At 42.3% G+C, this 26326-nt stretch overlaps 1 protein-coding gene across 12 annotated transcripts in view; it reads right to left on the bottom strand.

Annotated features, from left to right (window-relative positions):
* The window catches only part of LOC137380102 (uncharacterized), a 92226-nt gene that overhangs the window by 51435 nt on the left and 14465 nt on the right, over positions 1 to 26326 (bottom strand). For 3 of the 12 annotated variants that reach the window (XM_068051742.1, XM_068051739.1, XM_068051751.1), the window contains 2 exons: positions 26082 to 26221; positions 23731 to 23883 (listed from right to left, as the gene is read on the bottom strand). In XM_068051742.1, coding sequence (XP_067907843.1) covers positions 23731 to 23883; positions 26082 to 26221 — 293 coding nt within the window. Of the gene's footprint in view, positions 1 to 7891; positions 8093 to 9179; positions 9245 to 9897; positions 9958 to 19421; positions 22914 to 23730; positions 23884 to 26081; positions 26222 to 26326 lie in introns of those variants that run through there. The other 9 variants (XM_068051744.1, XM_068051750.1, XM_068051741.1 and 6 more) reach the window with 9 other exon arrangements.

Raw genomic sequence — 26326 nt, 5'->3', positions numbered from 1 at the left:
ACTGCAGAAACTCACCAAGGCTCCTTTGACAGCACCTTCCAAACCCATGACCTCTACCACCTAGAAGGACAAGGGTAGCAGATACATGGGAACACCACCACCTGCAAGTTCCCCTCCAAGCCGCACACCATCTTGATTTGAAATGATATCACCATTCCTTCACTATCGCTGGGTCAAAGTCCTGGAACTCCCTAACAGTACTGTGCCTGTACCTACCCCCAAGGACTGCAGCAGTTCAAGAAGACAGCTCAGCACCACCTGCTCAAGGGCAATTAGGGATGGGCAATAAATGCTGGCCTAGACAGTGATGCCCACATCTCATAAAATAATTTTTAAAAATGTCTTCATCGTCTATTTAGTGACCCAGGTATGTTACATTTGACACCATGAAGCAATACCTGTGCTTTTTAGCTTTGATGCCATACTCTTAAAGTCAATCTAGGACTTAGTTCAATCTTACAATGTGCTTTTTCTCTGTCCTACTGCTAATTAAAATGTCATCCAAGAAGCAGCACATGCCTTTCATCCCATTTAGTACCTGATCCATGATGCTCTGGAACACTGAGTGAGCAGCAGACATCCCAAATAGTTATCTTTTGTACTGGTACAACCCTTTGTGTTATTAATAGCAAGCAATTCCTTGCTGTTGTCAGTTAATTCTAATTGTAAATATGCATTTGACAGATCTATCTTACTGAACGCCTTCCCATTTGCTAATTAGAAAACAAACCATCACTAGCAGGCAGTGGGTAAGTATCATTTTCAATTGCCTTATTTACCGTTTGGTTATAATCTCCACAAATCTGAATGGACCTGTCTGTGTTTTGAATTACCACAGTGGGTGTGACCCACTGATGTTCACCTTCTTAATTGCCCCTGTTCTTTCTAATCTATCCAGCTCTTTACTTTCTGCTTCTAAATATGCATAAGGCACTTGCCTAGCTTTGTAAAATGTCAGCTGTACATTGTCCTTTGACTTCGGCCTTGTGATGCCTAATTTTATCATTTGGTTCTCCTTGCTCAAAGACCACTTTGTGCTTTCTTAGCACTTCCTCAATGTCAGTTGTACTCTTACTGATCTCTACTGCAAATAACTTGGTCCAGTCTAACTGCATTTTCTACCCATCAGGGAGATTTTGTTCCCTCCTACTATGATCAATGACAAGTCATTGGATGCAGCAACGTATTCCATCCTAACCCTAAAATCAACCAACACTGGAATACTGTTATTGGAATAACTAGTCAGTTTCACAACGGTTTTGCATAAGGGAATGTGACTTAGGGAATTCTTGTACTCTCCTTCCGAGATAACAGACACTGCTGCAGCTGTATCAACAATGAAAGTAAGTTGTGAATCTCTGCCTTCCATTTTCACTGTGGACACTGGAATTATATCTTCAGCCCTTTTAGTCTTATCTTCAGGTGCTGTTTTTCTTGCTCTTTGACTGAGTACAACTCTTGATCTTCCTGCTCGATAACATCAAATTCAGTTTCCACATCCATCATATGTGCATTCAGGCTCCTGAACTAGCTTTAGATCTACCACGACTTCAACTTAGTGCATTGTTGCAACCTGGAACTTTACTGTGGCTTGGAGCATTAATATTTCCTCTACCCCTGGATGCCGTCTGGATATGACCAACTTTCCCACAGGCATAGCACTTTCACTGGAAAAGGGGGCATTTAGATGGTTGGTGGCTACCATGGCAATGGTAGCAACTATATTTCTGACTCTGAGTCTATGAACTTGGCTGCCATGACCTGGTTCCCACTGAAATCCAGTGGACCTCCCCTGCCAGCTCAGGAAAATAACTTCCTTACAATTTGCAACTATCTCTTCCTACCATTTCCATGGCTGAGACCTCATCACATGCCTCCTTCCATGTCAGCTTATTGCCTTTACTCCAAAGCTTGGCCTGGATTTTATCGTTCTTCAGACCTCCAATAAATGTGTCTCTAATGTTGACTTCTAAGTTCGCACCATACCCACAGTGATGAGAGAGTTTCTTGATTAATTCGAGATTATACTCCGCAATAGTATCAACATCTGACATGTGGGAGTCTTTCAAACATCAGCTGATTAGAATCCAGGACCAGCATGTTCCTGTGAGGAAGAAAGACAAGTTTGGCAAGTTTCGGGAAGCTTGGATAACACGGGATATTGTGAGTCTAGTCAAAAAGAAAAAGGAAGTATTTGTAAGGGCTGGAAGGCTAGGAACAGATGAAGCACTTGAGGAATATAAAGACAGTAGGAAGGAACTTAAGCAAGGAGTTAGGAGGGCTAAAAGGGGTCATGAAAAGTCATTGGCAAACAAGATTAAGGAAAATCCCAAGGCTTTTTATACATATATAAAGAGCAAGAGGGAAACCAGGGAAAGGGTTGGCCCACTCAAGGACAGAGATGGGAATCTATGTGTGGAGCCAGAGGAAATGGGCGAGGTGCTAAATGAGTACTTTGAATCAGTATTCACCAAAGAGAAGGACTTTGTGGATGATCAGCCTAGGGAAGGGAGTGCAGATAGTCTCAGTCATCTCATTATCAAAAAGGAGGAGGTGTTGGGTGTCTTGCAAAGCATTAAGGTAGATAAGTCCCCAGGGCCTGATGGGATCTACCCTAGAATACTGAGGGAGGCAAGGGAAGAAATTGCTGGGGCCTTGACAGAAATCTTTGCATCCTCATTGGCTGCAGGTGAGGTCCCAGAGGACTGGAGAATAGCCAATGTTGTGCCTTTGTTTAAGAAGGGTGGCAAGGATAATCCAGGAAATTATAGGCCGGTGAGCTTTACGTCAGTGGTAGGGAAATTATTAGAGAGGATTATTCGGGACAGGATTTACTCCCATTTGCAAACAAACAAACTTATTAGCGAGAGACAGCATGGTTTTATGAAGGGGAGGTCGTGTCTTACTAATTTGATTGAGTTTTTTGAGGAAGTGACGAAGATGATTGATGAAGGAAGGGCAGTGGATGTTATCTATATGGACTTCAGTAAAGCCTTTGACAAGATCCCGCATGGCAGACTGGTACGAAAGGTGAAGTCACACAGGATCAGAGGTGAGCTAGCAAGATGGATACAGAACTGGCTCGGTAATAGAAGACAGAGGGTATCAGTGGGTGGGTGTTTTTCTGAATGGAGGGATGTGACTAGTGGTGTTCCACAGGGATCAGTGCAGGGATCTTTGCTGTTTGTAGTATATATAAATGATTTGGAGGAAAATGTAGCTGGTCTGATTAGTAAGTTTGTGGACGACACAAAGGTTGGTGGAGTTGCGGATAATGATGAGGATTGTCAGAGGATACAGCAGGATATAGATCGGTTGGAGACTTGGGCGGAGAAATGGCAGATGGAGTTTAATCCGGACAAATGTGAGGTAATGCATTTTGGAAGGTCTAATGCAGGTGGGAGGTAGACAGTAAATGGCAGAACCCTTAGGAGTATTGACAGGCAGAGAGATCTGGGCGTACAGGTCCACAGGTCACTGAAAGTGGCAACGCAGGTGGATAAGGTAGTCAAGAAGGCATACGGCATGCTTGCCTTCATCGGTCGGGGCATAGAGTATAAAAATTGGCAAGTCATGTTGCAGCTGTACAGAACCTTAGTTAGGCCACACTTAGAATATTGCGTGCAATTCTGGTTGCCACACTACCAGAAGGACGTGGAGGCTTTGGAAAGGGTACAGAGGAGGTTTACCAGGATGTTGCCTGGTCTGGAGGGCATTAGCTATGAGGAGAGGTTGGAAAAACCCGGATTGTTTTCACTGGAACGACGGAGGTGGAGGGGCGACATGATAGAGGTTTACAAAGTTATGAGCGGCATGACCCCTTTATTAAGAGTAGAGGGAGCTTTAATCTGAATCCAAACAGTGGTTCAAACATCTCTAACCTGTGCGGTATCTGCCCTGGTAGTGTTTGACGGACAGTGTAGATGGAGCTTTACTCTGTACAGTACTAGTACTGAATACTTGTACTTGTGGCAATAAGTGACAGTTTCTAATCATTGATATCCTGACTTGGAATAGTATAAGTAATTGTGAAATGTTTTCATTTAATATTGCAGCATCACTATATCATCCTCTGTGTTAGTGCAGCCTTTCACTTTGTGACAGTGATTCAGCTGGAAAACCACCCGACGTAGATAATGCCACTAAACACAGAGGCCTGATTTCCAATGTGCATTGTGGTAGCAAAACATGAGTGCATTATATATAACTACATTCATAGTTTCACTATACACTGTGTCAAAAGGAAATTATCCCCATCTGGATATTACAAATTTCCCTTTATATCACCTAAGGATTGTGTGAGGATTGTGTGAGGATGCAATGTAAAACACTTCCCTTATAAAGTATTTCTGGCTGTTTTTATGCCATATTTCACCCTTTCCAATGAGTTCTTTATTTTAACTTACTTATTCAATCATTTTTCAATCATCCACAGAGTGGATAGTCAGAAGCTTTTTCCCAGGGTGGAAGAGTCAGTTACTAGGGGACATAGGTTTAAGGTGCGAGGGGCAAAGTTTAGAGGGGATGTGCGAGGCAAGTTTTTTACACAGAGGGTGGTGAGTGCCTGGAACTTGCTGCCAGGGGAGATGGTGGAAGCAGATACGATAGCGACGTTTCAGAGACATCTTGATAAATATATGTATAGGAAGGGAATAGAGGGATATGGGCCCCGGAAGTGCAGAAGGTGTTAGTTTAGTCAGGCATCAAGATCGGCGCAGGCCTGGAGGGCCGAATGGCCTGTTCCCGTGCTGTACTGTTCTTTGTTCTTTGTTCACTTGGAAACTGTTTCCTTTCATGGAATGCAACTCTCAGTGCAATTTCTTTCTTAGTCATGCCATAATATGAGACCAGAATCTCATTAATTCCATAGTACTCCATAGTGCAGGGGTTTCACGGGCAACATTGTTTAGACCTCAAAAGCATCTGACTCCATCATGGTGAGGAAAACATTTACTTTATCCTCATCTCCTATTTTATTTGCTTTCAGCCAAATGTATAACCTTCATTACACCAGTCTCTTTGTTAGGGTTGAATTCCCCCATTGTTCCAAAATATGTCTTCAGTGCCATTTTTTTTCAATAAAGCACCATGCTGGCTCACTGAGTTGTACCTGAACACGATGTGCACAAACACAGAGGGTCATTCAAATCGCTCCAAACCTCCACAAAATCAACTTTGGGAGTTCCAAAAAGTGTGTAACAATGTTCTTTAAACCGTAATTTATCAAAAGAAACATTAAAAAAAATCAATCCATGTTGTTATCTTTCTGCTCTGTATTGCACTGAGTAGGTAACGTGGACTCACAGCAAGCAGAAATGTTGAACTAACTTTATGTACACTTCCCCAACCAGAGAGGGCAGTATAACAAAATGCTCAGCTATGACAATACACTACACTCGAGGGATCTCAGTACATTTGAATGATGCCTTTCAGTCTATTTATCCTCAATTATTGTGCCTTGCATGTGTGAAGTATTAAAGACTGTGACTTGGACTTTGAGTACTAGGATGTTAACAGTGGCAGACTTAGGAATCCCATATAAATCCCAGGCAGACCTCGAGTGCTCCAGAGCACAATAATGAGTGATCAAATAGCCTGGCATACTAATGGGGGTGATGATACTTCCCATGAGGCTCCAAGTAGTCCTACAAAGCAATAGGCCAACAGATTTAGGATCTTTGGTGTACAAGTCTACAAATGGTTTGTGCTGGTAAGCTGCATGGAATTAACATCCCAACCTAAACCTGATTGTTGGGGGGTTGACATGGCAGCATCCTGTCAACCTGCATCTTAGCTTTCTGCATTAATTAAGTGTCATGCATCAATATTTGGGGGAGAATGTGACTTACATGGGACAAACAGAAACTCAAGGAGGATAATTTTCATCTCCATCGCTTGGACAGTAATCTAACGGAAACCAATGGAAATAAAAGTCAAGCAGGTCCATAATGGGCAGGTAATCCACTCCACCAGCTTAACTGCCCAACAATGAAGGTGAAAGTTACCCCTTGCATATGTCGATTCTCAGAGCAGGTTGGAAATTCCTGCTTTCAATGCTCTTTCATGATCAACAACCAAAATTTCAATGGAAATGAAAATAGGGCAGAGCATATAGTAGGCAGCTGATCCACAACCACTTATTTTGCACCTCTGCTGAAGTTGAATTTTATCCTTGGTCTACTTGTCGGTAAGAGAAACAGACTGCACCCCGCTCAATTGCACACAAACCCAACTGTCTCTAAAGCATGGAGCTCCATCAGTGGCTGAGCCAAGAACTCAAGAAAGTATAGAGTGACAGATTTGGGCATCAGGTGGTTGTGAAAGAGGCCACTGACCACTTCTTACCTTATCTGAACTCTTTCAAATCTCGGTCGAATGTGATTAAACTCAGTGAATTGGATTTAAAATATTTTCCTACCCTCAGGGCATATTTCACCATGTGAGCACAAATCCTATTCATTGAACAATACTGCCAGAATTAGAATGGATGCTGATGGCTGTGATATTTAATGTAGTTTGTTAAGACATAAGAACCAGGCACATCGAGGGATTGGTTCGCTTTTTAATTAAATTTATAAGCAAATAAAACTAGATGGTATTCAGAGCAATCTAACCTGCAGGGTATTATCTTTGGTAAAGTCTACAAGCTGCAGTAGATTCTGAAGAATCAAGTTAATATATACATATAGTAAGGCCATAGGTACACCGGATGTAAATTATGTTTAATAAACTTATGGTAAACCTATAAACAGGACACACTAATATGAATTAAATTATCATGTTCCTTTAAAAATGCTTGTTTTGAGATGATGTTTGCCTATTCTGAAGGAATTGCACCCACTCTGTTTCTCACAATGCCACATGCCATTCCTGGGCAAAGGAACACACAAGGAACTAGCTTCCATGCACCTTTCAATGCTGTTATGAACACCAGCAGCTAGAAAGTGTACAGTGGTGGCCTTGGATGCCTCTTCCTCTCTGTAGGAGTGTGTTTCTCTATAGTGGCATGGCTGAAACTGGGAACTCAGCATCTCTCATTGCTGACATGTGTGCCCCATGATGCTGCATGCACAAGCAACTCTTCCTTTCAACTTGTGAGAATAGGAGTTTTCTCGCTATGTAATTATCTGCAATTCTATTTTAGTTAGATTTCTTGTTTGTACTCCACAAGACCCTCCTCCCACCCTAATTACCTTTTCCCAATCTATCCTTGTATCCCTCTATTCCCTTTTCGCTCATGTATGGATCAATCCTCCCATAAAATGCATCATTGCTATCAGTTTCAATCACTCCACCCAGCTATCTTATATTCATGCTCCCTTGTTCCAGACTTATCCACAGTTGGAAACCAGTTCACTTCCTCCACCCAATTGAACCCCTTAATAATTGTAAAGCCTTTGATCAGATCTTCTCTACTCCTGAGAAGAGAGCCCTAGCCTGCTAATTCTTTCCTGAGGGTTGCATCCTTTCAATTCTGCTATCATCCCTGTAAATCTTCTCTGTACATTCTCCGGTGCTTCAATATTATTTTTGTAGTATGGAGACCGGAACTGCACACAGTACTTCAAGTGTGCTTGCATCAAGGTTCCATATAAATACTGCATTACCTCCCTGCTTTTGTACTCTACTCCTCTAGAAGTGGAAGTCCAGTACTGCATTCTTTATGGCCATATGCATATGCATTCCCAATCTCCTTGCTCCTTTACCCCATTTAGTTTCTTACCATCCAATGACTAAAGTGACCTCCTTATTCCACCTACCAAAATGAACCATCTCACAACTTGTTATATTGAATTTAATGTCATTTATCTGCCTACTGTGTGAGTATGTTTATTCATAACTCATATATCTGAGTCCAACAGTGGTCACAGAACAGATTCTTGCAGGACACCACTTCCCATTTGCTGCCAGTTCAAGAAACCATCCTTAACTCTGATCCTCTGTTTTCTGTTTCGTAGCCACCTTTCAATTCATTTTACTGCTTGGCCCCTGACTCCACACGCCCTGATCTTTGTCATGATTCGCTCATGTGGCACCTTAGCAAAGGCCTTCCGAAAGTCCAAGGATATGACATCCCTTATTTACTCTGTTACTTTGTCAAAGAATTGAATAAGGTTAGTTAAATATGATCTTCCTTTTAGAAATTGAAATTTAACCTTGATTTAAATAATGGCCATTCACATCACTGACAGCTGCCCACAAAGTTTTTGTGGGCCTTTGAACTAATCTGGCATCTGATATAGCATGGAATCCTCCACAGGGCATCCGTGATGATTGAAAAATCCTCGCTGAGATACGCAGAGGCTAAATTTGATAGCCCCCAAAAATGGGTGCAGGAGATTCATCCACACCTGTTGCTTCTGATGCAGACAGCACACCAACTGCATGATTGCAGCATGTAGCCAGCGCTGTCAAGTGGCTGCATGCATCAGCAGGAGACCCAAAATTGCAAAAATCTATTGCCAGTTATAGCTAGCCTGCACTACTTAAAGCCAGCCTGCTCCTCTTCAAGGGAGGCACATTCTGGCTGGATCAGATGCTGGATATCATTCGAATACTGATTCTAACCTGGGAAAGACACAAGAATGGCACAACATGGGAGAGCACAGGCTCCAAGATTCTCCAACACTGCATTGGAGACCTTGGTCAAGGAAGTCCAGAGGAAGAGAAATGTGCTCTATCCACAGGGGGCCCGAAAGCCCTCCAGACAAACTCTCAGTAGGCAGTGGGACCAGATAACCTTGGCAGTCAACGCCAGGAGTCTAGCCCTGAGGAACTGGATGCAGTGTCACAAAAAATGCAGTGATCTCACATGAGTGGTCAAGGTCAGTGAATGTATTTTCAAAGGCCATGTTCCACCAACTGCATCAGTAGACTCAGCCACGGCTCAATGCACCACATCCCCATCACTCCCAAACCAATAATCTTTATCAATCAGGACTCATACCTAACATTCATAGCTTCACCTCGCCCTCACACAATTAGCACTGCTGCAAGCCTCACACCCACATATCACAGCTTGCACACCATGCCAGCTATTTAGCCATGACAGTCACATCACCCAAACAATGCACCACACTCACTGACACACTTCCCTCTCTCTTGCAGGACAAGGCGGTGCACAACAAGAGGGAGCAGGTGCTAACTGGTGGGGGACAAACATGCCTGCATATCCTTACCCTCATGGAGGAGTCGCTGCTTGCCATCATTGGAGCCTTGACTGAAGCTGTGGTTAGCAGTAGGGCTGAAACAAAAGATGACAGTATCCTCTTAATTAACCCTCCTTCTCAAATTCAACTGCGCCCTCATCCCACAATTTCTTCGAATTTAGAATCTGCAGATGGTGTAAACATGCACCTCTTACTTTCCCCACCTCCACTCACCACAACCCTACCCCTTGTGCCTTTCACCTTTCAGATACCCGGGTCAGGCAGTGGTGGAAGAGCAGCAAGTGGAAGAGCAAGACTACAGTGATGATGCAGGAACAGTGTGAACGTCCTTACTGAAGCACAGATGTCACACACACAACTTCTCACTGAGGTTCAGATAGAAGAACTGCTCCCTGAATACCCTGGGCAGATATGGCCTCTTGCTGAGAGCCCTTCTCTCCCTCATCCTCCTCCTCCCTCTTCCAGCAGCTTGCCCTACTCTGCATGGCCTCTCCTCATGCTCAAACTCATGCTCATGCTGTATTCTGTATTCTCATGCTGAGAAATGCTTACTACTGCACCCATATCAGGGAGCAATGGTTTGTGCAGAAGCCATGAAATCAGGACCAAGTCCTTTAGCACCTGCCACACCACTCCCTATTGACTTTAGCAACTTTAAGGACTCTAGAAAGCACCAAAGACTTTTACAATCATGGCAACACCCAGTAGCTATCAACCAGCAACTAACCTGAAAATAGTTATTGATCCCTTTAAACAACACAGGTTGTGGGGCTGGGGGTCCTTCCAGCTGTTAAACACAAGTTCAGACAATAAAGAGACAATATTAGCTGGATCGTTAAACTCCAAAATGGCAGAGCTGATGTCAAAATCACTGTTCCACACTGATTGACACCATGATTTGCCTACTCTATGTACTTATAGCTACCTCACCAATAAGGCATCTGACACGATTCACACCAGAAGTGTGAATGCGCGTTCCGCGGCTGCCATCTTGGACTTCCGAGGCCACAAAAAACAGGCACTACTCATCCAAATTTTACACGGACAGAGTTTATACCAGGAAGTATAAAGCAGCAAGTATAAATTAAATTTAAATCATGTACAGAAAGTGAAATAAAGTTTGGGAAAGACAGATGGGATTAAGAGAGAGTAAGGTCAAAGAGATAGGCAGAAAAAAGTAAAGAATTTTTTTTAAAATCTCCAACGCTAATTAACTTATGAAGGAATGATACTCCATCTTTGTAAAAGTTAATTTTTAGGCCGGGAGATTGTTTGGTAGTAATTCGCACTTCTTATGCCATTAAAATTTCACTTACGCCTGAATGCACCAGCCCTAACTTGTTCTGATGTGTTTAGGTACATACGAACATAAGAACTAGGAGCAGGAGTGGCCATTTGGCCCCTTGAGTCTGCTCCGCTATTCCATAAGATCATGGCTGATCTGTTTGTGGACTTAACTCCACTTTCCTGCCTACTCCCAATACCCTTTGATTCCCTTGTTTGTCAAGAATCTGTCTACCTCTGCCTTAAATAATTCAATGACCTTGCCTCCTCCACTCTCCAGGGAAGAGAGTTCTACAGACTCATGACTTTCTGAGAGAAAAAATTTCTCTTCATCTCTGTCCTAAATAGGAGACCCCTTATTTTTAAACAGTGCCCCCTAGTTTTAGTCTCACCGACAAGGGGAAACATCCCTTCAACATCCACCCTGTCAAGTCTCCTCAGGATCTTATGTTTCAATAAGATCATTTCTCATCCTTCTAAACTGCAATGAATACAGGCCCAACCTGTCTAACCTTTCCTCATAAGATAACCCTCTCATCCCAGCAATCAGTCAAGTGAACCTTCTCTGAACTAATTCCAATGCAATTATATCCTTTCTTAAGTAAGGAGACCAAAACTGTACACAATACTCTAGATGTGGTCCCACCAATGTCCTGCACAACTGTAGCAAAACATCTCTCCTTTTATATTCCATTCCCCTTGCAATAAACAACAACATTGCATTTGCCTTCTTAATCACTTGTTGTACCTGCATACTAACTTTTTGTGTCTTGTGTAGTAGGACATCCAGATCCCTCTGCATCTCAGAGTTCTGAAATCGCGATTTAAATAATATGTTGCTTTTCTGTTTTTCTGGCCAAAGTGGACAAGTTCACACTTTCTTACATTATACTCCATCTGCCAAATCTTTGCCCACTCACTTAACCTATCTATATCCATTTGCAGACTCCTTATGTCCTTTTCACAACTTACTCTCCTCTTTTCGTGTCATCAGCAAATGTAGTAAACATACATTCTGTCCGTTCATCCAAGTCATTGATATAGATTGTAAATAGTTGAGGCCCCAGTACTGATCCCTGTGGCACTCCACTAGTTACAGCTTGCCAACCTGAAAATTACCCATTTATGCCAACTCTGGCTAACCAATCCTCTATCCATGCTAATATGTTACTCCATATACCGTGGTCTCTTATTTTGTTCAGTAACCTTTGATGCAGCACCTTGTCAAATGCCTACTGGAAATCCATGTACGCCACATCCACAGGTTCCCCTTTATCCATGTTGCTTGTTACTTCCTCAAATAACTTTAATAAATTTAGTCAAACATGATTTCCCTTTCACAAAACCATGTTGATTCTGCCTGATTGCATTGAGATTTTCTAAATGACTGGCATAAAACCTCCTTAATAAATTCCATAATTTTCCCTGACAGATGTTAAGCTAACTGGCCTGTAGTTTCCTGCTTTCTGTCTATCTCCTTTCTTTAATAGTGGAGCTACATTCTCTATTTTCCAATCTGAATCTAGGGAATTTTTGAAAATTAAAACCAATGCATCGACTATCTCAGTAGCCACTTCTTTTAAGACCCTAGGATCATTGTCTTCAGGACCTGGGGACTTGTCAGCTTTTAGTTCTATTCATTTTCTCGGTACCCTTTCCCTGGTAATGGTAACTGTTTTAAGTTCCTGCCTCCTTTTCAACTCTTGAATCACAATTATTTCTAGGATGTTATTTGTATCCCCTACTGTAAAGACATGCAAAAAATCTGTTCAATTCCTCTGCCATTTCCTTATTTTCCATTATTAACTCCCCAGACTCACTCTCTAGAGGACCAACTCACGTTACTTACTCTTTTCCTTTTTAAATACCCATAGAAACTCTTACTATCTGTTTTTAGATTTCTAGCTAGCTTTCTCTCATACTCTAATTTCTCTCTCATTATATTTTTAGTCATTATTTGCTGTTTTTTATATTCTGTCCAATCTTCTGACCTGCCACTACTCTTCGGTGAATTGTACGCTTTTTCTTTTGATTTGATAATATCTTTAACTGCCTTACGGATGGTGCGTCCTTCCCCTGGAGTCTTTCTTTCTCACTGGAATGTATCTTTGCTGAGGAATATCTCCTTAAGTGTCTGCATCTCTACTGACCTATCCCTTGACCTAATTTCCCAGTTTACTTTATCCAGCTCTGTCTTCAAACCCTCATAATTAACCTTATTTACGTTTAAAACACCAGTCTTAGATCCACTCTTCTCACCCTCAAACTGAATGCGAAATTCAATCATAGTGCGATCACTGCTACTTAAGGGCACCTTTACAATGAGGTCATTAATTAATCCTGTCTCATTACACATTACCAGATCTAGAATAGCCTGCTCTCTGGTTGGCTCTAGAATGTGCTGCTCTAAGAAACTGTCCCGAAAACACTCTATGAATTCATCATCCAGGCTACCTTTGCCAATCTGATTCGTCCAATCTATATGTAGATTAAAATCACTCATGATTATCGCCATACCTTTCTTTCAAGTCCCCATTCTTTCTTCCTGTATACCCTGTCCTACAGTTGCTTACTATTAGGGGACCTATAAACTACTCCCACAAGTGACTTCCTACCTTTACTATTTCTTATCTCTACCCAAACTGATTCTACATCTTGATTTTTTAGAACTAAGGTCACCTCTCTCTAATGTACTAATGTCATCCTTAATTAAGAGATACCCCTCCACCTTTTCCTAGTTTCCTGTCTTTCTGAATATTCAGGATCTGACTGTTCAAGTCCTAACCTTTGTCATCTTGCAGTCCTGTCTCTGTAATGGCTATCAGATCATAGAGTCATAGAGTCATATAGTCATACAGCATAGAAACAGGCCCTTCGGCCCACCGCGTCCATGCCAACCATAATGCCTATCTATACTAATCCCACCTGCCTGAATTAATTCCATATCCCTCTATGCCTTGCTCATTCAAGTACCTGTCCAGATGCCTCTTAAATGTCGCTACTGTTCCTGCCTCCACCACCTCCTCAGGCAGCTCATTCCAGATACCCACTATTCTTTTGTGGAAAATTTATCCCTTTGATCCCCTTCAAACCTCCTCCCTCTCACCTTAAGTCTATGCCCTTTAGTTTTAGTCACGCCTACCATGGGAAACAGACTCTGGCTATCTACCCTATCTATGCCTGTCATAATTTTATATACCTCTATCATGTCCCCTCTCAGCCTCCTTTGCTCCAGGGAAAACAGACCCAGCCTATCCAATCTCTCTTTATAACACAAGCCCTCCAAACCAGGCAACATCCTTGTGAATCTTTTTTTGCACCCTATCTAGCTTAATCACATCTTTCCTGTAGTGCGGTGACCAAAACTGCACACAGTACTCCAAATGCGGCCTAACCAACGTTATGTGCAACTGTAACATGACGTCCCAACTCTTGTACTCAATGCCTCGGCCGATGAAGGCAAGCATGCCATACGCCTTCTTCACCACCCTGTCTACCTGTGTTGCCACTTTCAGGGAACTATGTACTTGCACCCCAAGATCTCTCTGCTCAACAACACTCCCCAGGGCCCTGCCATTCACTGTATATGTCCTGCCCTGGTTCAACTTCCCAAAATGCATCACTTCACACTTGTCTGTGTTAAATTCCATTTGCCACTCCCTTGCCCACTTTCCCAATTGATCTATATCCTGTTGTAACCTTAGACAACCTTCTTCACTGTCCACGATACCACCAATTTTGGTGTCATCTGCAAACTTACTAATCATGCCCCTTAGATTCACATCCAAGTCATTAATATAAATGACAAACAACAGAGAACCCAGCACAGATCCCTGCAGCACACCACTGGTCACCGGCCTCCAATCAGAAAAACAACCCTCCATTAGCACCCTCTGCCTCCTATCACCAAGTCAATTTTGTATCCGATTTGCTAGCTCACCCTGGATCCCATGTGTTCAAACCTTCTGGACCAGCCTACCATGTGGGACCTTGTCAAAGGCCTTGCTAAAGTCCATGTAGACAATGTTCATCGCCCTGCCCTCATCAATCCTCTTGGTCACCTCCTCGAAAAACTCAAATTCGTGAGACATGATTTCCCACGCACAAAGCCATGCTGACTATCCCTAATCAGACCATGCCTTTCCAGATGCATATAAATCCTGTCTGTCAGAATCCCTTCCAATAACTTGCCCACCACTGATGTAAGGCTCACTGGCCTGTAGTTCCCTGGCTTATCCCTGCTGCCCTTCTTAAATAAAGGCATAACATTAGCTATTCTCCAGTCTTCCAGTACCACACCCGTGGCCAACAATGATACAAAAATCTCTGCCAGGGCCCCAGCAATCTCCTCCCTTGCTTCCCATAGTATCCTGGGATACACCTGGCCAGGCCCTGGGGATTTATCCACCTTAATGTGCTTCAAAACCTCCAACACCTCCTCCTTTGTAATGTTGATATGCTCCAGGATATCGGTGTTCCCTCCCTTGAACTCACTAACTTCCATGACCTTCTCCACGGTAAATATGGATGAGAAATATTCATTTAAGACCTCGCCCATTTCCCGTGGCTCCACACATAGATTGCCACACTGATCCTTAAGGGGACCTACTCTCTCCCTAGTTACCCTTTTACTCTTAATATACTTATAGAATCTTTTAGGATTCTCCTTTACCTTATCTGCCAGGGAAATCTCATGGCCCCTTAATTTCCTTCTTAAGTGTAGTCCTACATCCCCTATACTCCTCAAGGACCAGTCCTATCCTTTTCCATAACTATCTTGAAGCTACTTGAGTTATGGTCACTGGTCCCAAAGTGCTCCCCCACTGACAGACCAACCACCTGCGCATCCTCATTTCCTAAGAGGAGGTCGAGTGTAGCCCCTTCTCTAGTAGGGCCATCCACATACTGCTTCAGAAACCTATCCTGGACGCACTTGACAAATTCTTCCCCATCTGATCCCTTAGCACTAAGGCAGTCCCAGTCAATATTAGGGAAGTTAAAATCACCTACTATTACAACCCTATAATTCCTACACCTATCTGTGATTTCCATACATATATGCCCCTTCACTTCCCTCTGACTATTGGGGGGCCTATAGTATAATTCCATCAAAGTGGTCACCCCTTTCTTATTTCTAAGTTCTACCCATATGGCCTCGCTGGACATTCCCCCCGGGATATCCTCTCTAAGTACTGCCGTGATGTCCTCCCTAATCAATAGTGCAACTCCCCCTCCTCTCTTACCTCCACCTCTGTCACGCCGGAAAGATCGGTACCCCGGAACATTGAGCTGCCAGTCCTGCCCATCCCTCAACCACGTTGCCGTAATAGCTATATTATCACAATCCCATGTACCGATCCATGCTCTGAGTTCATCTGCCTTACCTGTAAGGCTTCTTGCATTAAAGTAAATGCAGTTTAGCCTACCAGACCTTCCATGCTCCCTGTCCTGCCCCTGCCCGGCCTGCCTACTGGACTTGCTTGCTTTAACCTCTGCATTTGCCTCAACTATCTCATCTGAACAACTACAACTGTGGGTACAACCCCCCTGCAAGACTAGTTTAAACCTTCCCGAGTAGTGCTAGCAAACCTCCCCGCAAGGATATTGGTCCCCCTCCTTCTTGTACAGGTCACCTCTGCTCCAGAAGAGATCCCAATGATCCAAGTAGCTGAAGCCCTCCCGCCTACACCAGCTCTTCAGCCATGCATTCATTTGCCTAATCCTCCTATTCCTACCCTCACTAGCACGTGACACAGGAAGTAATCCTGAGATTACAACCCTAGAGGTCCTGCTTTTTAACCTTCTGCCTAACTCCCTATATTCACTTTGCACAACCTCATCTCTTTGCCTGCCTATGTCGTTAGTACCAATATGGACCATGACCTCTGGCTGCTCACCCTCCCCTTTCAGAATGTCCTGCAGCCGCTCCGAGACATCCTTGACCCTAGCACCAGGGAGGCAACATACCATCATGGAGTCTCGTTTGTGGCCACAGAAATGCCTATCTGCACCCCTTACGATAGAATCTCCTATCACTATAGCTCTTCCAAACCTTTTCCTCCCCTGCTGTGCAGCACAGCCCGCCATGGTGCCACGAACTTGGCTGTTGTTGCTTTCCCCTGGGAGGTCATCCCCCCCAACAATATCCAAAGCGGTATCTGTTTGTGAAGAGGATGGCCACAGGAGACTCCTGCACTACCTGCCTGCATCTACTACTCCGTCTGGTGGTCACCCATCTCTTTTCTGCCTGTGCAGCCATTACCTGCGGTGTGACCACCTCACTAAACGTGCTATCCACGACTTCCTCAGCATCGCGGATGCTCCACAGTGCATTATCATGCATATTTATTTCTATTTGAGCTATCAATTCATTTGTTTTGTTACAATGCTATACACAAATATAGAGCCTTTAGTTCGGTCTTTTTACTATTTACGCAACCTCTAGCCTTAGCTGCTTGCACACTCATAATTTTGTACATTCTGTCCCTTCCTGCCATGCTCTGAATATTATTTCCCTTATTGCTATCTTGCTCTTGTTCTCTCTCTTTAATTTAACATATCTTCTCTCACTTGATCCCTCGCTCCCCCCCACTATTTAGTTTAAAGCCCTCTCTACTGCCCTAGTTATATGACTCACCAGAACACTGGTCCAAGCATGGTTCAGGTGACGACCATCCCAACAGTATAGCTCCCACTTTCCCAGTACTGGTGCCAGTGCCCCATCAATCGAAACCCATTTCTCCCACACCAATCTTTCAGCCACGCATTTAACTCTCTAACCTTATTTACCCTATGCCAGTTTGCTCGTGGCTCAGGTAATAATCCAGCAATTATTACCTTTGAGGTTCTGTTTTATAATTGAGCCCCTAGCTGTTCATAATCCCTATACAGAACCTCTTTCCTAGTCCTATCTATGTTGTTAGTACCCACGTGGACCACGGCAACTTGATCCTCTTCCCACTGCAGATTCCTCTCCAGTCTTGAGCAGATATCCTGAACCCTCGCACCGGGCAGGCAACACAGCCTTCTGGACTTTTGCTCTTGTCTGCAGAGAAACTGTGTCTATCCCTCTGACTATACTAACTCCTACTACCACTACATTTCTGTTTACTGCCCCACTTGAATGGCTTCCTGTACCACGGTGCCATGGTCAGTTTGCTCATCTACCCTGCAGCCCTCGCTCTCATCCATACAAGCTGAAAGAACCTCAAACCTGTTGGGCAATTGCAAGAGCTGAGACTACTCCACTTCTGCCTTCTCGATCCCCTTACCTGCCTCACTCGCCGTCACACCCTCCTGTCCCTGACCATTGACTAAATCAGACGACTCTATCCTATGGGGTGTGACTGCCTTCTGGAACAAAGTGTCCAGGCAACGTTCCCCCTCCCTGATGCATCGCAGTGTCTGTAGGCCGGCCACCAGCTCACTGACTCTGAGCCGAAGCTCCTCGAGCTGCAGATGCTTACTGCAGACATGTTTGCCATGGATCACACTGGCGTCCACCAGCTCCCACATACTGCAGCTGCAACACATCACCTGCCCTGCCATCCTTAATGTGTTTTAATTAACCATTAAATTAATTATTTTGTTATTTTTTAAAGTAATGCCCCACCTCACCAGCACTTACTGTACTAACCTAACTTTGGTAATACAATAAGCCTTACTGCTTAAACTAAAAAAAACAGCAGATTCACCAGTTTTTACATTTTTCTATATTCCAACTAATTACACACCTTTCCTAAAAGTAATGAATTAATCTAGCTATTTACACACAGACCCTTACAGTAGATACTCACCAACGAATCAACTTATGACTTGCTGTGATGTCACTGTTTGCTTTTTTTTCACTCTTCCTTCAAACCCAGCACGTGCCAATTCCAAGCAGCTGACTGCCATGCCTATCTGATTCCCAGGTAAGTAGTAGATAAGTACAACAACTTCACGCTGTTGTTTGCAATTCAATGCCTAGTCTATCGACGAGGTACTGTTCAAGTGCAGCCTGTGGAGCAGCAGGATAACTTGGACTGCTACTTCTGATTTCTGTGTTGAGCTGAACATGTGCATGCACCCCAAGTTGTCGTCTGATTTACTCCATATGTACAGTGAGCACTGTCTCACCATTATTATTATCGCAAAATTCAGGTCAATCTAATGAAGCTTCTGTCTGTTTGCAGCAGGAGCTTCTTGCCCCATTTTATTCAACACTATAAATGCAAGCATTGCATAAAGTAGGTGGAGATCCAGCATTGAATTTTCTGATCAGGTTAGCCCAATTTACATCCGTTTATCAGATGAATGCCATTGGAAGATGTATACTATTGTCTCCTGCTGATGAAAGACCTTGTCCAGTGTTCTTTCAATCAACAGCAGACAGCCATCCACACCTGGACTCAGGTGAGATGCAGCATGTCCTGTCCTGCGATTTAACATGACCGAGACCATCAAGATTTCCCATGGAACTCCAACATCAATTTTCACACTTTCCCTTTGATGGCAAAAGATTATTTGACAGGTAATTTGGAGAACAGTGAAAAGTTAATGAGCGCTCTGCGAAATAGTGGCAACATTACATGGGGAAGAATATGAAGATGATTTTACCAGTTAACTGTCCTGATTATTTACAAGTGGCAGGTATTAGCCAATCTGCTGGTAAAAATAGTTTTTTCCATTAACCCTGGCTTTTGATTACTACACATTCATTAGTCATGGTTGAAAATTTAGTTTCTTCCTTTTTAAATCCAGTGGGTCTTATGCACTTCAACGATGACAGTGTAATCATTGATTGTTATATCATAAGATAGGTATGAAAATATTCAGGTACAGTCACCACCACGTTTTACAAACATAGCAAGACACTAGACCAAGGCAACGTCACAGGATGAATTGCACCATCTAGTGGCACATAGCAAGCAGCAACAAAATACTCATCAATATTCCATCTCATTCCTTTATTCTGAGTCACATCAACCACACACAAAAGGAGATGCAAGGGTCTAAAATGGCAGCCAAAATTTAAGGAGTTCTGTGTATTACTTGAGCTTTGGAAAAGAAAATCCAGCTTCCTTCCACTGGCAGATGACTGAAAATTTCTGGCATGGTTTTTAGTATGATCACAGAATAAAAATAATGCAAACACAAAAGGAGTAAGTGCAACACATCATAGATATTGAAATAAGAACCTGTGGTATGGGCTTACACATTTATCAATGGCTTGTTAAATATATACTGCATCACAATAAAACAATAAAACATAAAATACAAAGACGATCCATGATTTCTGATCCCATTGAACAAAATGACAATAACTGCTGAAAATCTTAAATGCATTACAACTTCCGAGTTCTGCAATAGCATCTCTCAAAACTGCATAAAACGCATTTTATAGAGCGTGGTACCTGAACTAACACAGAACTAAAAGACTTGCAACTTTCTACAGCCTGGATGGTAATGGGTTAAAAATCTTTCGATCCAATGTTCTAATAGGAGTTGAACTGCAAAACATCAGAACAGCTATCAGATTAATTCCACCAACTTGATCAAAATTGTGCATTGTTTGGGATTGATCCCGAACAGGGAATTTGTCACCCTCATTAAACTAAACACCGGTATCCTGGAATTGCTCCACTGTGGAGTCAAAATTATCACGGAACTGGACAGATGAGGGGAGGAATTTAAGGCAGTAATCCAATTCACTATGAGCCTTAAAATTCTCCTGGAAGTGGGGATGGACATTTCTTATGGTCAACCACTTCTATATGGGCATCACTGAAAGAGATGGGACTGGAAAAATAATTAACTTCTGAATCCCTTCACTAAACTTCACCTTTAGTGACCAAATCTTATAAAGTTTCTCAAATGTATTTGTTCAGCGGTAATGGTGAATAGTTTTCTAACTTTTAGGGTTTTTTTGTCTCTTTAGTAATTCTCACTTCCCAGTTTTGCATAAGAAGTGAGAGTTCAGGCATTATTTTCAATTTAGCAAAGTCATAAATTAGCTTTGCAAGGGACAAATAATAAATGTAAATAATAAAATTTGTGTGTTTTTTGGGGACTGAATCCACCTTCACGGGAGGAGACTTGATAGAGGTATTCAAAATCATGAGGGGTCTGGACAGAGTAGATAGGGAAAAACTGTTCCCACTCGTGAAAGGATCGAGAATGAGAGGGAACAGATTTAAAGTAATTGGTAAAAGAAGCAAAAGTGACATGAGGAAGATCTTTTTCATGCAGCGAGTGGTTAAGGTCTAGAATATCCTGCCTGAGAGTGTGGTGGAGGCAGGTTCAATTGAAGCAATCAAAAGGGCATTAGACTGTTATATGAAAAGGAAGAATGTGCAGGGTTACGGGGAGAAGGTGGGGGAGTGGCACTAGGTGAATTGCTCATTCTGAGAGCTGGTGCAGCCACAATGGGCTGAATGGCCTCCTGCGCTGTAACAATTCTGTGATTCTGTGATAGGTGACATAATGGAGCTGAAATTATTCTTGGATGGTTCGTAAATAGGGCAGCCCATTTTACAGTGCGCCCTCAAAAGAAAATAGGGTAGGGTGTAAAACAGGCTACTGATTCTGTGATGAACGCTGGGCTTTATAACGTGATTATGTTTTTAAAATTGGATTTTTTTTTAGATTTAAGATGTCATCCAAAAGGTCAGGTGACTTCACATCCACTCTGCGAAAGGACTAGACAGAAATCTTGGCTGCCAGGATAACAGAGAACAAAGATCGAAGACTTTTTTTGAAAAAATCAGAAACTGCAGGGGTAACATCTGAACAACAATGGGTTTCGTCCTCCCAGACTTTCGGGTCGTAAAACATGCAGTCAGAGAGAGGGAGAGAGAGAGAGAGGGAGAGAGAGAGAGAGGGAGACAGAGAGAAAGGGAGACAGAGAGAGAGAGACAGAGAGAGAGACAGGGAGAGAGACAGAGAGAGAGAGAGAACACCTGCTCTCAGAAGTCAGATACAGTAAAAGGCTGCAAAGACTTGAACATGGTCTGAAAGTTGAAGCTTGCGGAGAAGACCAGCAGGATCACCAGGAATCATCTTATTTACAAACTTCCAGGTCGAAAGTGCTCGGAGAAGTGAGTGAAGAGGTCACTGATTTTTGAAAAGGTCTGAGAAATCCAACCTATTGCAACTGGGAGGAGTTTGGGAATTTTAACCACAAAGAGTCTCGTCATCCGAGAGGACTGTGTAAAGCGTAAGTGTGGTGTGAGGTTTTCAAGTGTTTGAATAGGTAAAGAAAATACCTATCAAAAATAAAATACCTTTGTAATTTGAGATATCAGCTACTTATGAAGTAATATTTAGTTAACGGGAATTTCTTTTAGTTTAGTTGTTATCATAACTCTTAAAATGTGAAATCTTTTCATGTAATTCTTTAAATTGTTCTGAGGTCGTAACAATTCCTTATCACCCGTTTTGTGCTACTTCCCAAGACCAATTTGACTTCCAATGTGTCAAATATCCCACCAGTTCCACTTCCATTGCCCTCAATACTTTACACAGCTGCATGAAACAGACATACCAGTGTGTCAGCAACTGATTGTGGCAAAAGTGAGACCTGCTTTCATTTCAAAGTCTATTTCCCCTGCCGTAAAATAGCCATGAAGCATTGGGAAAATTTTAAATCAGATGTTTTCCATTTAAAAAAAATCTCGGGCATCACAGTTCCCCACTTACACTGCAGCAAGATACCACAGCGATCATCTTCCCACAGGGCGCGGCCCAGATATGTTGAAATAGCACAGGTACTCACCCAAAATGCACTAATGGCCCTGCTGTCGGGATTTTGCATGGGGTCAGAGGTGTTGGTCTCAGAGTTGCTGATTAAACAGAGATTTTGGTTTGAGAAATTATAATGTGAAATTACCCCAACTCATTTCCCTTCGGAAGATACAAACCAAATATCATTGAAGTAAATCCATCTGTTGGCAAGTAAACCACCCTTTGCTCAGAAATGTTAGATATTGATTATTTCTATAACACACCAGCAATTCATTCACAAATTTCAATGCAATCAGACTTCTAATGTAAAGGCTTTTTATGTATAGAACATTACTTATCCAACAGGTAACTGTGGTTCAAGTAACTGCCCGATTTTTGCAAATAGGGAAATTGTTGAGACAGATAACCTGGCACCTTGGGAAAGATCTGGGGACTTTTTACAACTCAGAACCACATAAGACAACTGCTTCTATTAATGATTTAGAAATGAGAATTCAACAGTCATTTTAATTGTCATGAAGTGGAAAATTGCTAAGTAAAAGGCAGTTGGTAAAATCCATAAAATTATTTAAGAGCTCATGCACATAGACTTTCAACAGCAATCTGAAACAATCAGTAAATATAACATAATACTGTTGTCAACACAATTTTAACTCTTAATACAAAACAGAGTCCTCTTGGAGAAATTGGTCTTCTAGTTCTGAAGCTGTATAAAAAATGATGACATTATATCGCCTGGTAAGAAAACAGACATAGACACTTGGGTAAACTCACCTACAAATCACTGCACAATAAACAAGTTGTAGAGATCTGCCACTATCACAGCAGGAAGTGATTGTCTTGCAGTGGAATGCATTAATTAAAAACACTTCATTTTCGAGCTATTCATTATATCTCTAAGTAAAAATCAGTTACCATGGGGCATAATTTCAAATAATGGTCTCTCAATCGTATCTAATACAATTTTTCAGCCTTTCCTGTAAATGGATGGGCAACCCACTTGCCTGAAACAGGCTACTTAAATATGCAAGCCATAGTCCTACAGCATTGTACGACCCCAACTGCAACTTTCAGGTACAAATGGATGGACCATTTGATGACACTCCATCTGTACTAGACGCCAAGTAGCGGTTCTCTGAAGGCTGTTCAGCAAACAGTTTAGGAAACTATGAGGTTTTTTAGGGTTGGCCAGAAGGAGGAGGAGTGAAATTTGTCACCCTCTCAGAAATGGCAAGCTGTACGCAGCTATTTGGCTCTCCCAGTCTGCAGGCAGCAATTAATTGAGGCCTAGGCCTCAAAATGGCTTGGGCTTCACGTCGGTGAGAACAAGTAGGCAGGACCACTCCACTAACTTTGCATGAGTTAATGTTGAAGACCACCCAGTATGTGTCTTATTAATCTCAAACTGAGTTTAAGCAGTGGGAGACAGGTATTCATTTTCTTGTTAAAATATTAGGTTTCTTGTCAATGAATTTTAAATAACTTTGACTGAACTGATCTAGAAAATTGGACTGTTGGGAGATTTGGACCTTTTAGTTCGTAAAAAAATTACCTCTTTTTTAGTGCTTGGTAATTCCATGTATGCCAAAGGATTCAGTTTCTTGTAGGCGGTGTAGAAGAAACCACAAGCTTCTTCTCCCTTATTCACCAATCCATTTAGTAGGTCTGGAACCCGAAGGTGCAAGTCATGGGCATCGTTTAAAAACTGTGGAACAAAAAGATTTAATACAACAACTACAGTCATATGGAATATCAGGAAAACAAACAATAATTGGTAGAGATGAAGTTTTTTTATTGTGTGAAATATATTCTTCGTTTTCCACAATGTAAAACAACCCTAACACTTCTATAAGCATCAGGTAACAGTTCATCAGTGCCTGGTTTCTATCTGAAGCTCCCTAAAATGAAAAATATTGAGAGGCAGGAAATGCAGGTGAAATCTGATCTATTATTGCTGGACATATAACATTCAGTAATCGCTCATATTGAGCCACTTCCCAGTCCTGCTTCCACTGATTGTTGAGCCAGGTCAAACAAGAATCTCTCTTACTCCCCACAAATAGAGCAGTGTTACATAAAATCATTCTGTAAGGTGCTCTTTACACACACACACACACACACACACACACACACACACACACACACACACACACACACACACACACACACACACACACACACACACACGAAGCATAATGTTGGTTTAGTTCTTAATTAATCAGAAAGGACTTTATCACAAAAGGAAATATCATTCTTGTTAATCCAATGCAATGTATTTATTTCTTCCTATATCTGAATTATTTACTTACCTGCCTTAGCTGTATTTGTTATGTGGCCATATCGGCACATTGCCCATGAAGAGCACTTTATTTTAACCAAACTCTGTACCAAACTGCAATGGCAGAAAGACAGATCCACATTGTAGAAAACATTGGTTTGCAGCATGGTTTTTGTTGGACAATCTCATCTTTACTGAAGAGAGATTTGAAAACAGAAAAACACCAGTCTGCTTATGTTAAACACAGATGAAAGCCAACATTTTTTGTGGTCAGAAAGGGATTTCAGGTCAAATGCCTGGGAATGTGGATGCGCAGGTGGAAAGGAAAGGAAACAGTCCAGGAATTTATAAACAGGAGAACCTCATTTATCATTTTTACACTGTGCTACAGATGGAAATATTAACATTCATAATATTTGGATACTTGTAAGTAAGCTTTCCCAGTGGATCAGCTGGTTTATCCTGTGCAAACTTGAGTCTGAGAGACTGGAAAGTCCCAAATTCATGTCCAGTCTGTACTGAGTTAATGGATCTTAACTTGGCACTATAAATTGGCATATGACCTCTCGGTGATATCATTGGTAGGGAACCTTGTGATCTGAGAGTGGGGGAGGTGCAATGGGGAATGTGAGGCTACTGAATAATGGAGTCTGAAAGGATTGGAATCTGTGGCCATTAAGATTGGGTCTACTACTGTTGAGGGGCATGCGATGTGGTAATGCTGGAGAGTAATGCCTTTGAGAGAGGCTTGACAACTCCTTGATGGACGGGCTGCAGGAGAATGAAGATCACAAGCCTTCATTAATTTCCTACCCGCCACCCACTCTCTAAACTTTTCCAACAGTGATTTTTCAGGATTTAATTGGGAATTCTATAATGAACTTTACGATCAGAGCTCCTGGGTCATGTCAACATTGAGATGGAAAATAATCATGGCAGGCCTCCCAGATTCCTACTGCTGTAAGGACGTTCCAGTAAACTCAGATAAAATTGGAAACTCACTCGCCCCGTTCCCATCCTATCAATATTCTTCTTCTTTCTTCTGGGACTTGTACATGGCAGTGCTTGGACAGCCACAGCACAGGCCCTCACCACACTCGGTGAATTTCTCCTGTCTGCATGTCATTTACATCATTGGAACAGGGTAAGGAACATGGGGTAGCAATTTTCATACTATCTGCCCTAGATCCAATGAGAACCTAGCTGGAGGGGGCCAGAAAATCTAACCTTCTATTTTTATTATTGTAAAATGCATAGTCCACTTATACTGTGTTTGGAATGTGCTTTAAATAATAAACAATGGCTCCTGGGCTTAATGCTGGGAAAGCTGTGGATGCCCATCCACCCCCGCTCTTATAAAGGCATAAATAGCTCTTTTCAGGTTGAGATATGGGAACTGGCTATTCTTTACTTTCTTCCAGTCCCTGGCTCACAGCCAGTGCAAGGCAATTTGGCTTTAGTGGGCCAAAGAGCAGAGAGGTGGGTAACTGGATTACTGAGCAGGGAGGAGGGAAATGTTAGTAGCACTTAGGTATAATGTTCCTCTCTTTATGAACATTGCATCCCCTGACTTTCCGTGACCAGCAGCACAGGAAATTCATTAGTTAGACAAGAAAGTTTTATACCTTGTCAGCCTCAGCTCTATTAAGTACTGGAGGTTTGTGGTGTCGAAGCTCATTTATCACTTGAAGCAAGTTTTCCTCACTGAGGCACCCAGCATTTGTAAAATGTAAATGGTCATGTTGTAACTTTTTTATGTAGATGTCTAAATAAAAGACAATGAGTTGCAGAAAGCAATATATTACCATTGAGTTTCATTATTCAAAGCTATTTAATTTTATATATCAAATTGAGGAGACAAAGTGGGAAA

Source organism: Heterodontus francisci, chromosome 19 (assembly GCF_036365525.1).
Source record: "Heterodontus francisci isolate sHetFra1 chromosome 19, sHetFra1.hap1, whole genome shotgun sequence".
Taxonomy (NCBI): Eukaryota; Metazoa; Chordata; class Chondrichthyes; order Heterodontiformes; family Heterodontidae; genus Heterodontus; species Heterodontus francisci.
The sequence above is the reverse complement of the archived record's forward strand: the minus strand, read 5'-3'. Positions and strand labels throughout refer to the sequence as shown.